This window comes from Sceloporus occidentalis, unplaced genomic scaffold (assembly GCF_023333645.1).
Source record: "Sceloporus occidentalis isolate IW3139 unplaced genomic scaffold, rSceOcc1.0.p SCAF_5, whole genome shotgun sequence".
Lineage (NCBI taxonomy): Eukaryota > Metazoa > Chordata > Lepidosauria > Squamata > Phrynosomatidae > Sceloporus > Sceloporus occidentalis.
This window is the reverse complement of record NW_028316985.1, coordinates 36923490-36936792: the sequence shown is the minus strand read 5'-3', so window position 1 is coordinate 36936792 and position 13303 is coordinate 36923490. Positions and strand designations below refer to the sequence as shown.

The 13303-nt window shown below is 39.4% G+C and overlaps 1 protein-coding gene across 4 annotated transcripts in view; it reads left to right on the top strand.

Moving 5' to 3' along the window:
• The window catches only part of MRTFA (myocardin related transcription factor A), a 103231-nt gene that overhangs the window by 52674 nt on the left and 37254 nt on the right, over positions 1-13303 (top strand). The window contains exon 1 of one of the 4 annotated variants that reach the window (XM_089523680.1): positions 5685-5950. The exons of the other annotated variants lie outside the window; for them this stretch is intronic. Coding sequence (XP_089379806.1) covers positions 5752-5950 — 199 coding nt within the window. The 5' untranslated portion in view covers positions 5685-5751. Of the gene's footprint in view, positions 1-5684; positions 5951-13303 lie in introns of those variants that run through there. 4 annotated transcript variants of the gene reach the window in all.

The window sequence follows — 13303 nt, the reverse complement described above, 5'->3', positions numbered from 1 at the left end:
TGTCCTGGAACAGGGGTAGGCAACCTGCGGCCCGCGGGCCGGATGCGGCCCGGCGAGGCCTTGGGACCGGCCCCAGCCTGGTCCTGCCACCGATTGCCGCCAGGGCCTTTGGCCTCTCGCGCTCAGGGGCAAGGGGGGGCAATTGTCTATAGACGCCTCAGAAACATGCATTTATATTAACATTTTTTTAAAAATCAGCAATTTTTTTTGCTTGTCCTCCACTTTTTTTAAAAAAAGTGTCCACCATTTGAAAATGTTGTCCTACATTTGTCCCGGTTTATTTATTTATTTAATTTTTTTTTAAAAAAAATTATTTAATTATTTATTTTTTGGCTTCGGCCCCCCAGTTGTCTGAGGAACAGCAACCCGGCCCCCGGCTCAAAACGGTTGCCTACCCCTGTCCTGGAAGATCAGGAATGAGTGTGCAAAGAATAGTGAGTATTTTTTTTGTGGCTTGAGCATTGTAAATTATGTTTAAAAAATCCTTCTTGCTCATTGAGGTTGTCTGAACCCCCCCCCCCTTTTTTTTTTTTTTTTTTAAACTGGTGAGAGAATGTGGAGCAGGACTTTCTCTTTTGTGGAATTCCATCCTTCAAGAAATGAATTTCATGTTAGAATTTCTCACATCTGAGGAAGTAGACTGAAGTCTATGAAAGCTCATGCTGCCAAATTCTTTCATTCAGTTAGTCTCAAAGTTGCTACAAGATCTCTCTACGTACTGATTCTACAGACTAACACGGCTATGTCTTTTAATTTCTCACACTAGTTTGTTCCATAAGGCATTGCCAGGCATTTAATGTTTTTAGGATGATTTTTGCAATTCTGTGTTGTGTTGCTTCTTAGTACATTTTTGTTTGACTGTTTTTACCATGTTTAGATCCTTGGACAGGGGAGACTCATACATGCAATTTAATAACATGAGACATATTTTACTAACAATAATGACAGTTGCAAAAGCACGAGGAAAACATTTTTAAAGCCTGCTGTATAGTATTTGATCTCTTCAACTACTTAAAATGCTTACTGACTTTAATCTAGAACAGTAAAATACCAACAGTCAAGGAAGAGATAATTTACTAGAATTTTGGGATAAAGACATCACAGAGTGCAAAATCTTATACAGTATTACTATATTTTAAGGTTACATCATATTTTGGATTGCCTTACAGTGAGCAATCCCCAGTTGTGTTTGAACAAACCTCTTTTAGTGTCCTATTCTGCTCTTTGATCTGTATAGAAAAAGGAAATAATTTTGCAGTTGACAATTTTATAATAAATCACTTTACAAACCCAAGGAAAATATTCTAAAGAATTTGTGGAAATGATTTTTTCCTTTGTCAGTGATAGTTTCATGTAATGCCTTCTTTTTAACTCAGTGACACAAAAATAACACTAGATTCATAGTTGTTTGCCAGTATTAGTAGTTGCCAGATTGACTTCTGTGATATCAAAAGAGCCTTTACAAAAGAGCCCTACAATTCTTTACAAAATCTCACCTAACACTCATGGTGTTACAGATTTGTTGGACCCAGAGCACCAGCTATTCTTCCAGTGTTTTGTTGTTCAAAAGGTAGCAGTTGTATGAAATTGTATGATGTGGTGTACCTATTTCTGTAGTCGGGCATGTCTTACTTTTTAAGATATACCTGATATGTATGCATCATGAATAAGCTAAACAGCCTTGAAATAGACAAATTTTGTCACAATAGTCTTTCCTGTTTGGCCTGCTAATGTGCTTCTAGACCCATTTTGTCCAAGACAATATAGTGGATTGCTCCTTCAGCCTCCCTAGAATGACCATTCATGGTAAGTGTCAACCTCTCATTTTCTTTTCATGTAGCTCTCTGTGCCACAATTCCAAGATCGTGAAACTTATGACACCTGAAATTTGATATTAATATTAATGGGGCCTTATAGGTGTGCATAGCAAAGTGATTTCATTTAATAACAACAATGTTTATTTAAATATATTGGCTGCAGTACCAGTATCAGCCATGAGTAGCAGTCAGCTTAAAACTGTCCATAGGCTGCAGTACCAACTTCAGTGACAAGGTAGCAGCCTTCCCTACCCACATCACTATTATTGGGTATAACAGCTTCTATTAAAGAGATTCTGTTAAAAGCCAGCTTGCCAAAAAGTGACTAGCAAATTCTGTAGCAAGAACAGCTGAGGCCACAGAATGGCAGACAGAGTGGGAAATACTGCAGACAAAGCAGGAACGTTGCTTGACGAGATTAACAGAATAGCACTAGAACATCCAAAAGAGTTGAGTCTCAAGAACTATATAACTTGTAAGATAAGAACCAAATACGGCAGGAACAGTTGCATCTAGAGTGGTTGAAATAGCAAAACGATACAAGACAGGAAACACATAGTAGGTTCCTGGAATCAGGATTCAGTTTGTGGATTCTTTTCCCCTGAAGATCATGTTATAAGGAGGCAAAAGGTATGCATATATGTCCCACAGTTCATGGTTTCTCTCACTCCAAATAGAGATTGATAACTCCATAACTTTGCTTGAAACCTTTCATATACAACAGAGTACAGCCTACTTTCATGCTGTGAAAATGGATATGTTTGCTAGTTTTAAATAATCTTTACACTGTTAGAAAGCACGTTGTCAGTTAAACTATTGTGCATAAGTGGGAAACACACAGTAGGCTTGTCACATGTGATGGGATGATCTGTGTTCCCACAGTTCTACACCAGGGATGGTTGAATAAGGCTCGAGGATGGATTTGGGCTAAATGAGAAATGTTACGTTTGACAAAAAGCAAACCCCAGATTTGAATGGAAGACTTCCATCCCACCTGTCAAGCATGGATTTGGAAATGTGATGTTTTGGATCTGATTTATTGCCCCAGGACCTGAGTAGTGCTATCATTGACATAACCGTGTGTTTAAATAGTCTAAAGGAGAATGTCAGGCTATTAATTTAACAGCTGAAGCTGAGCTGAAAATTGATCATTCAGCAGGACAGGAAATATGTGACAATCATAACAGTTCACTGATTTTTTCCCCTTGTCATTATAGGAATTGTAGCACAATCAAGGTAGTTGGTACAGTTTAGCATGTGTTTCGGGAGCGGTGGAAATAATCCAGCAGTATACTCAGAAAGGCGAGAGAATACTTAAGCCAATGAGTGTCTATTGTATATCTGTAGTATATTATATCTGCATCTTATCCTAAAGAGTTCTGCCTCATCACTTGCATTTTGGTATACAGAATATGTAGTAGATGTGTTTCACCAGAGAAGCAGAGCTGAATCTTGGAAGCATTTCATATTGAGTCAAAGGGAAATAGTAATCTGCTCTGTTGAGAATACATTTTGGCAGTTGAAAGATTTAAAGTGCAGTATACCTGTACTCAGATTTGTGAGGTAATGAGAGAGTGACATGGAAAAGGAAGTGGGGAGGAGTTGGGGGAGGGGAAAGAGCTCAGAATATGCTTTGACGTCATCTGATAGGTTTTCCAGCCTGCAGCTGCTATTTTTGCATCTACAGTTCATGATATTTAAAACTTAGTTTATGTAGAAGTAACAGACACTGCCAAAAGTGAGGGTGGCAGTATATCCTGTGTATATGTGGGTCTGCTGGCGGGAGGGGCAAGGACAGTGTATTTCAGCAACTGGGCAGAGATCCAGATTCCCAGGCTGGCTGACTCCTCAGCTTCTGAGAGAAACTGCAAATAAAGTTTCTCTTTGGCCACCTGTCCATCATAGCTAGGAAACTCCTGAGCTGCTTGAGCAGCTGCAGCCAGTTGTCTGCAAGGATAAGTATATAATATACCAACTGCACAGACACGTACAGGGCTGCATGTTTTGAACTTTTATTCAATCTCTATAAAGTTGTTGTGGCCACTACATTGGTGCCTGGGAGCACCACACATTTGGGTACTCAAGTAATCCATGTGAAGATAGCTTTAGAGTAAAGTCTTTATATACATATTCCCTCTTATGTTTCATCGGGATCTGAGTGCAGGCTTTTTCATGTATTTCAATCTGAAATTTAAAAGCAGAGCATGATTTGTCTATGCTCAGCAGTAACATCAGATTTATTCTTAGATGTAGGACTATTGACAAATCAAAGAGTAAAACTGATGGGTGGATGTGGGTGTGGTTTTGCTTTAGAGAAAGTAGGATTCTCAAGGCCTACATCCTCAAGGCCTACATCCATTTGTTAATTCCAACTAGGATAGATTCAATAGGAATTTGGTAAGTCAACATATACCTAAATTGATGCATTGAATATAATGGCTCTATTATAGTTTGAACTAACAGATGGGTATAGATGCAATATTTTTGTTTTGTGTTTTTAGTTTTTTTGTTTGCTTTCAGATTGTGCCCTCTTAGGCAAGAGCTGGTGCTGGGGTAACATATGTTCGTAAGAAGTATTAAAAAAACCTCTCAGTCAGCTTTAGCAAAGGGAAAGTGTGGTGTCTTCTTTCTTAGATATTTTCAGGGCAGGATTGGAAGGAAGTTATGGGTGCTTTTAATCTGGGGTATTTTGTATCGGGTTAGAATTGGACCAAGTGACACTTCATATCCCATTCATTATTGATTATGGTGTACTGCAGAGTAGGGCGTACTATTTTTCTCTTGGTGATTAGTCTTAGAAAAATGAAAAAGGACTGAAAGTTATAAACTCTGTCTCCCTTGGTGTTGACAATTCTAGTTCTAGAAAGAATGGTGGGGTACAGACCGCCAGAAAGAGGCACGTCCCTGGCGCCTCTCTTTGCTCCGCAGGAGCGCCACAACAATCAAATTGTGCAATGCTCCTGCACAGCAAAAAAGGAGCGCGGGAAGCGGCTCCTTTTTACAGCGCACTTCCACCACCCCAGAGCGCCAGCAACAGCGCGGTGATGTCGCAGCTGCGCCACCCCCAGTATACACCGTGTCTAGTGGGCGCGCTGCAGCTCTGGCACCCTCGTCACATGCGAGGGCTGCTGGGCATGTGGGTGCTCCATCCACCAGGCAGCCCTTGCACGTGACGAGGGCGCCACAAAGGCCTGTGTGTTCCGGGCTAATGGTAGCAGGCTACCAGAGGTTCTTAATTTGTCTTATTTTAAGTGCAGGTTGATTCTGATTATTATAGATGAGTGTCATCCTAACACAGTGCCCCACTGCTATTTAACATCTTTAACCATTTAAACAACCCTAAGCATTTCCACTATTGTGATATTTCAGAGAAAAAGCAGTCTGAGGTAAACCACTCCTAGTTTAAAAGTTATTCTACTCTCAGATTTACTCTGGCTTTTTATCCAATATCTTTTCTCCTAATGCACTCATCAAATAAGGAATTGGAAAAAGTTTCAGTGTCTATTTCTTCAGATGTGTATGTTTCAACTTTGTGAAGACTGTGCTGAAATTTCAGAACTAGAGACGAGGAGGAGAGGGTAGGAACTAAATCACGTGATGATGCTTGATTGGCAAGTGTTTGAGGTCTGAATAGGGAAACCAACTGCTTACTATTTTGGGTGAATGAGGTTAGCTGTTACTGCAAGCAGCTTCATGAAAGAATCATCCATCTGTCAGTTTGCACAGTTGTGGAGAGTAAGGCTCTGTCCTCTCCAACTCTGTAGTATATGCATGAATATACAACCCTTCTTAGGGAAAGGAAGGTATTTCTGTGCTTAAACATAGTCCTTATGAGACAACAAGCTTTTGCTAAAAGCTCAGCGATTCTTACCTTCAGATGTTGGCTCTCTGTCCCAAGTAAGGGATCAACAGAACTCAAACCACAGAAATCTATATGGTCCTTTCTCTGAGGATTAAGCATCTCTTCAGAAACCTGTGGGAATATCTTGGTTTTTGGATTTTCTCCATAATGCTGGACAAAACCAAAACTCTACAGACCACTTATGGTGGGATTGTGCCATTTGCAGAGATTGTGCCAAAGGAAGGAAAAACTGTAGGCTTGGGTCATGATTCTTACCACAGCTTGCGAGAAGGTTAGTAAGTTCCATCCTGTTTTCCTTTGGATATCTTAATGACTTTCCTGTCAAATCTATTTGAATATCTTTCATTGTGTCCTACAAATGTCCAGTGAGCTAGTTTGTTTTTAATAGGACTTGATTTCTTGGATTTCTTTCAGCTTCTTTTGGAAACTGCTATGTGTATTTTTATATAGGAATCTTGTAAGCAAGGCTGTGAATCATATATGAGAAATTTAATATGTTGTTACGACTAATATGGAAGGCATTAGTCTTCAGAAGGCCTTCTGTTTCAGTTGTAAAAGGAATGGACAAAATGTTTTGATTTTTACAAGGGAAGGTGTAGTATAGAAGACTGTTCTAAGAGAAATTGATACAGGGTTGTTCTTGTTAAAATATATGCGATATAAATGTGGTATTGTTTGTTGCTCCGTTGCTAATTGGAAAAAAAGATGTGATGTGAAAGATAATTAAGAAGAGACCATTACTGTAAGTAGGACAGATTGTAAGAGTTTTGTGTGAAGAAGTGGAAGATGGATGACATCATTGCCTATGGATAAGATGGAAGGATATCAGGGTGGAAAGCTTGTTGGGAGAAATACAGAGGAAATCTCTATTTAAAAATTAACATGCCTGTGGCAGGTCTGAAAGCAAATTTATTGGATTGATAGGGAAAAGTTGAGGTGTGGAATAAGTGTTTCCAAAGCCACTTAGGTGATTGTTTCTGCTTTTTGAACTTGCTTTAGGACCAGGAACTTGAGGTGGTTGCCAGAATACAGTGCCAAGGTCTACTTGGACATATAGCTAAGTTCAAAAGCTAGCCAAGTGAGACAGTCTCCAAGTTACGAGGCTTGATAGATGGGACATTTGGAGAGGGACCAGAACAGCAATGAAAATTAGAATTTGGGTATTTGAGGTGCTCAGGGACTCGACAGACCACCCCTTTGGAGTGGTGTTCTGCCTCCCCTTTCAGCATCAGATTGGGGCCGTAGCAACCACACACCACGGCCCTGATCCAGTGCTTTACTGGCGCTAAAAAGAATGGCAAAATGCAGCTCCTTTTAGTGCCAGCAAAAAGGCGCCCTTGCTGCCATGGCCATAGCTTTTCAGTGCTCCTTTGGTGCAGCATGTCTAAAAGCTGCAGTAATGGAGCATCGTGATGCCCCCTGCCATGTGTTTGGGCACACGGGGTGACACTGGCATGGGGGCAGCCGGTGTGCATACGTCACGTCCCTATGCCCCCATGCTGGCGTATAACTGGTCTGTTTAGTCCCTCAGTCAGCAAATTGGAACTGATTCTGTAGTAAACCAAACATGTCCTTAGGTCCTTTCTAAGAAATGAGGATACAATGGTATCTTTTGCATTTTATGTAGCGTTCCAAGATTAGAGAGGAATGCTAAGAACAGGGTAGGAGTTTAGCACTAGAAAGCAATTGGGTTATTTTAAACTAGAGATGGGGAACCTTTGGCTCGCTGTATGTTTTGGATTCCAACTGCTATGATTTTCTTCCATTGACCATGCTGACTGGAGCTTCTGAAAATATAAGGGGCCAAAGTTTCCCCACCCCAGCTTTAGTCACAGAGAAATGTACAGGTTGAATATCCCTTATCTGAAATTACTGTAAAAAATAAATGTTTTGGATTTTAGAATACTTGTATTTGTCAAGATAGGGTTAATGTTGAACATTAAGAAACAAAAATAATGTCCATAGATGATCTACAAGAATTCATCCTAGACAGTGAATGAATAAAAATAGTCAGGGTTCCGATATCTTGGATCAAACATTGATCAGAAAGGAGACTAGTCAATAAATTAGAAAAAAACAATGAGAAGAGCAGCTATGAAAGATCTGGACAAGATTCTAAAATGTTAAGATATAACTCTGAACACTAAAGTGAGAATTATCCAAATCATTGTATTCCCCATCACTATATACAGATGTGAGAGCCGGACAGTGAAGAAAGCGGACAGAAAGAAAATAAATTCATTTGATATGTGATACTGGAGAAGAGCGCTGAGAATACCATGGACAGCCAAGAAGACAAACAAATGGATCCTAGAACAGATCCAGCCCGAACTGTCCATGGAAGCCAGGATGACTAAATTGAGGTTGTTTTATTTGGCTACATCATGAAAAGGCATGAATCATTAGAAAATACAATAGTGTTAGGAAAGGTAGAAGTAGTACAAGGAGTGGGAGATCGCATGTCAGATGAATGAACTCAATCAAAGAGGCCACAGGACCGAGCCTGCAGGACTAGAGCAGTGCAGTGGAGAACAAGGTGTCTTGGAGAGGTCTTATCCACAGGGCCACTATGAGTCGAGGTAGACTTGAGGGCAGTTAATGACAAAAAAATTGGATATACAGTTGGCTCTCCTTATACACGGATTTTTTATACATGGATTCAAGCATCCATGGCTTGAAAATATTTTTAAAAAGTATAAATTTCACGTATCAAACCTTGATTTTTCCATTTTATATAAGGGACACCATTTTGCTATGCTATTGTATTTGATTGAACTTGAGCATACACAGATTTTGTTATTCACGGGGGTTCCTGGAAGCAAACCCCAGTGGATAACAAGGGTCCACTGTACTTATATAATGAGATATTTTAGATATGGGACCCAAGTCTAAACACAAAATACATTTATGTTTCATATACATCTTATGTGCATAGCCTGAATGTAATTTTATACAATATTTTTAATAATTTTGTGCCTGAAGTAACGTTTGTTACACGAAACATCAGAAAGCAAAGGTCTCACTATCTCAGCCCACCCATGAAAAATGTTTTATTTTTTGGACTATTCCACAACCCCAGTCTGCCTTTCTTAAGCTGCCCCTTCGGGGTTGTTCTGTTTCACTCCTAAGTCAAAGACAGTCAGTTAAACTTAAGGACTGACTATGTAGGACCCATGGTTCTTGCCAGTTTTTACACTCCAGTTAGGAAAGAATTGTTGCTCAGGGTTGTCCATTTGTACTTCAGTAGACACACTGTTACTATTTTTTTTATCTTGCAGTCCTATTAAGCCAGCTGTGCTTGTGTAACACATTTGCAGAGGCGGATGTTGTGAGATTGTAAAAATGGATTGTGCTGCACTCCAGGAAGTTACAGAGGTTATGCATATAGAACGAGTAACTGTCACAACTTCTCTTGAATTAGTTTTATGTCTAATGAATCCATCAGAAAGGCTTGATTCTGACAGTTCAGATGTTTAATATTTAACATTTTTAATTTTAACATTTAACATTTATATAATGTGCATAATTCTCTTTGTGATGCACTTATTGTGCAACCCTCCAGGCAGCCCAAATACAGATTTAGTGCTGAAAAGAAGTTGTGTTCTAGCTGTAATCATTACCTTTGATTTTCTTCTGTTGTATGATTATCTATACATCTGCCAGCATCTGACAGTCCTTCACAGTGTCTTGGGAGTGTTCTATACACCTTTGTAACCCTAGTACAACATCATCAACAACTCTGGGGTTCACTCATAATTGTTTCAGGATATGCTATTAAATTCAGTACACTTCCCCCCCCCCCCCCCCCCGGTTGGTTGGTTTTGATCTAAGCACATTATGAGGGTCCTTTTTTTGATGAAATGCTCTTAGGTAAAGAGGCATTGTAGAGCAGGTCTCTATATACATGTTTCTCTTGTATTACTTCATAATCCCCACCAGGAATGGTGCATTGTAGTAGCCACTCATGACCTCCCAGGACAGCATGAGGAAAGGCATATCCTTCAGGTTGCCCTGTTTCTCTCTGGCAGTAACCTTGGATGGAGGGTGGCAGTGCGAGAACCAGATTCTGCAGTGTAGAATGTGAGTGAGACCTTCCCACCAATGCTTTGGACATACTTAGAGACATGAAGGTCTTAAAAAGTTTTGAGTGATTCTTTGGGTTAGTAGCATAGGTTGCTATAGACAGTAGAGTGGCAGTGTTTCACTGTTCTTGACATCACTTTGAAGCGCTGGAATTGGTTTGTTGTTAATTGCTCTCTGTGAATGAGACTCCTCCAAGCCCCCCTGTCCTCAACTGCCCTGCTCAGCTACCTCTTTTAATGATAATAATTTCCCATTGCTTTGAGGGATAGAACAAACTGAATAGATAAAAAGGGGAAGAAAACATTAGATTGAGATTGTTCTACACTTATATAAGGTTGTTGGGGTAAAAACAATGGTAAAATTAGTTTAGTGGCAATTTTTTTTAGTATTCACCCTTTTAGAAAAAAATTTCTTAGGAGGATTTCTGATCCTCCTGGTAATGCAAATATTAAGTAACAGTGGTTACTAAAGTGGCACACAAACTGAAACGGAATAAAATCTTAACTCAAATGTAATTAAAGGAACCTTTCTTATTCATTTATTGCACTTGCTTTTCAGACCAAAGAGAAAGGGCTTCATTTTTTCTTAGTATTTTTGTACTACCTTGGCATGAATATAAAGATAAATAAGGGTTATTTCCTTGCCTCAAGTTTCTCCTAATAATATAACACTAAAAAAAAAAATAAAAAAATTGACACCACTTTTACTGTGCTTGCAAAGGAAAGTATAAAGAAAATGCATTTCATACCAGTAATTGCTCCTGTACCATATTATTATTATTATTATTATTATTATTATTATTATTAACCTTTATTTATGAAGCGCTGTAAATTTACACAGCGCTGTACATGCAATCTTTTTAGTTAGACGGACCCCTGCCCTCAGGCTTACAATCTAAAAAGACATGACACAGAAGGAGAAGGGGGTGGTGGAGGGAAAGGGTAAGAGGTCCAGCAGTTCCTCTCTACCTCCGAGGCCTGGACCAAGGCAGATGGACTGGAGGGAGGGCTTGGCTTCATAATGGATGGTTAATCATTTTCCAGGGAAAATACATACTCTTAAGTAGGATAATGCATATACAGTACATAGCAATACAGGAAATGGTTTGATAAACAGGCACCAAAAGAACATCAAATAGTAAGCGACAGTTATGCAATGCCTGGGAAGGCTTCTCTGAACAGGATGGTTTTCAACTCCGTTTTGAAGCTGGTTAAAGAAGTGATGGCTCTTGCTTGTGGGGGAAGAAGGTTCCAGGAGTGAGGGGCAGCAAGTGAAAAGGGGCGAATCCGGGATGGGGCAGAGGAAATCCTGGGCTGGGACAGAAGACCTTGACTACCAGAACGGAGGGCCCTGGTGGGAAGGTGAGGAGAAAGAAGGTCTGATAAGTAAGGAGGGGCCAGTCCATGGAGGGCTTTAAACGTCATATGAAAGGAAAGATGGAATGTGAGATGTTTTCATTTAACAAAGTGAATGGCTTTCTGTAAGATTTGTTGCATTAAGCTCTATGAGTCTTCTTGTTGAACATTATAAAAGCACTATGCAAGACACAGTGGTGGAAAGTGGAAGTAAATCTCTTGTTTCCCCATTACTTTTCACCAACAGTGTTGGGGACACATTGTACAGTAGTACTAATTATTATTTCTGGTCTTCTTCCCCTAGATGAACTGCCCAGTCATATAATCCCTTTAGTTTAGATGTTTTTTTACAGTCTGCTTCACTTAAATGCTTATGAGCTATACAATTTGCCAAAGTGCAGAGACAGTTCACATTCCCACTCAGCTATCATTGGATTAAAGTGTTGTACTCCAAGTTATTTCAAAATGGCATCATGTTTCATTTACAAGGCAAATGCCTGTCTTCTGAACATTGCTGCACATCCATTCTAAGGTTTGAGTTTATGTATATTCTGCAGGAAAATGTTGACATGTCTTGAAAATGATTTCCCCATTAGGCAATATAGCACTCCAGATTTTTTATCACTCTCATTTCTGGCAAATTCTATTGTACAAGACAGCTTAAAAACTAGCTAAACACCCTGACATTTTAGTTACTTCAGCCAAAGTGTTCCTTTTTTTAAGATTTTAAATCCAGCATCAAATAGTTTTTACACTTAATATTTATTAGGAGGGGAGGAGAGAAATAAGGAAATAAATGTTTTTATTGTTTGTTTGTTAGCTGCTAGGAATTGCTTTTGCAAGAACAATGGAATATAATTAAACTTAAGTAAATATATTTTGTCACCTAATTGTAAACACACATTGGGTAATGGATCACATCAAAGAATTTCAGAAGAAAACCAGTGTGTGATTTGTAGGTTATAGCAAAGCCTTTGATTGTATAGTTCATGAAAAACTATGGATCACTCCATAGAAATGGATGTGTGACAACAATCAATTGTCTTCATGCCTAACCTATACTCTAGAGAAGAGGCCACTGTTAGGACAGAATACAATCGGCCCTTCTTATATATGGATTGTTTATACACGGATTCAAGCATACACGGTTTGAAAATGTTAAAAAACAGTATAAATTTAAAATATCAAACCTTGATTTTCCATTTTTTATAAGGGACACCATTTTGGTATGTCATTATATTTAATGGGACTTGAGCATACACGAATTTTGTTATACATGGGGGATCTTGGAACCAAACCCCAGCGTATAACAAGGGTCCACTGTACAGAGAAACAAAATGGTTTCCACTTGCCCATATCATGAGAAAAAATGACTCACTAAAAAACATAATAATATTTGACACAGTGGTAGACAATAGGAAAAGAGGGAGATCACATTCCAGATGGATAGACTCAACCAAAGAAGCCATGGCCCTGAGTGTGCAGGACCTGAGTTGGGCTGTTGATGGTCGGGTGACTTGGATGTCTCTCATTCACCAGTTGCTATAACCAAAGTAAACGTGATGGCAGTTAAAAACAACAAACACCAAATACAAGTCAATGATGAATTTGAGAGATGGAATGTGGGTCTTGAGAACTTCATTTGGCTTTTATATATGCATTGGTAACCCACCATTTGATAATGAATATAAATAATGTAGGAGCCATTAGATGAAACCATTCAGTGGCTTAAAAACTCAGTGTTGCTGCTGTAAAAATATAGGACCTTATAATGACCATGCCCTGTGTAATTTCATATTTGAGTCAATAAATGCAATCACACAAACCCAGTTGAAAGAATGCAACAACATTCTATACATTTGCATAAAAATGAAAGATGCAGCAAAATGTGGCGCTATTGAACATTTCCCGACACTCATCCCCCTTCTCCTCCGCTGTGCTGTACTCAGGTTTCCATCTCCTTGTCTTCTGTTTTGTACCTAGACCCCTCTCTCCACATTTCTGCCCAAAGTAGGCTTCTACCTAAAGAATAGTGGATCAGGAGACACACATATTGAGGACTTCAGCATGGTGTTACGGGTCTGCAGTGAGGGATCATACAAACCTGGAACGGCCTTGTCTTCTTGATTCAAAACAAGTACTTGGAGGGGGAATGGTTCCAAGCTACTGTTGGTAAAGAAGCATTC